Source organism: Charadrius vociferus, unplaced genomic scaffold, assembly GCF_000708025.1.
Source record: "Charadrius vociferus isolate BGI_N301 unplaced genomic scaffold, ASM70802v2 scaffold59, whole genome shotgun sequence".
In the NCBI taxonomy this organism is placed as follows: domain Eukaryota; kingdom Metazoa; phylum Chordata; class Aves; order Charadriiformes; family Charadriidae; genus Charadrius; species Charadrius vociferus.
This window is the reverse complement of record NW_009661371.1, coordinates 6780878-6781522: the sequence shown is the minus strand read 5'-3', so window position 1 is coordinate 6781522 and position 645 is coordinate 6780878. Positions and strand designations below refer to the sequence as shown.

At 61.1% G+C, this 645-nt stretch overlaps 1 protein-coding gene across 1 annotated transcript in view; it reads right to left on the bottom strand.

The window, feature by feature from the left end:
- Nucleotides 1-252, bottom strand: part of TLL1 (tolloid-like 1) — a 139334-nt gene extending 139082 nt beyond the window's left edge. The window contains exon 1 of the mRNA XM_009893731.1: nucleotides 96-252. Within this exon, the coding sequence (XP_009892033.1) occupies nucleotides 96-252 (157 nt within the window). The remainder of the gene's footprint in view (nucleotides 1-95) is intronic.
- Between the last annotated feature and the right edge of the window lie 393 nt (nucleotides 253-645).

The window sequence follows — 645 nt, the reverse complement described above, 5'->3', positions numbered from 1 at the left end:
CCCCCCCCCTACGCACACCGCCGCGAGTAAAGCCCAGACAAAGTCACCATCTGGGGAGGGGGTGGGGAGCCGTATAAGACGTGGAAGTCACTTACCGGCTTTGCAAGGGTCCTTATAATCTATCGCCTCAGCTTTATCCTCTTCAGTGAAATCGTAAGTGTAGTCATAATCAAGGCCAGCGCAGGAGGAAGGCTTCCCACAGACAGTCCCCCCGGCCAGCCACAGTGCCATCCTCCAGCAAAGCATCTTCATCCTCCCTCGGGCAGAGAGGTGGCGGGCAGGGTGCAGATTAATTAGGCAGCCTGTTCAGCTGCCCACGCCGGCTTGGGAAAGGAGGGTAAGGGATGGAGCAACCACGGGGTTTTGGGGGACTAGGGTTGGGTTTGGTTTGGGGTTTTTTTCCCTTCTCCACCTGGAGGCTCCTCCGAGAGAGGGTGCTCCTTAGGTAGCCCCGGTCAGACGGGTCCAACACGGAGTGAGGAGCATCGAGCGCTGCTGCCCCTCCTGCCCCCAACCCGCCACCTCGCCGGGGAGAAGTCGCTGGGTGTGTGGGTGGGCGCAGGGGGTGGACTCAGGCCGGGAGATCCTGTCTGTCAGGGCGTCCCCTCGCCTCTGTCAAACCCCAGACAAACTTCCCGCGGAGGA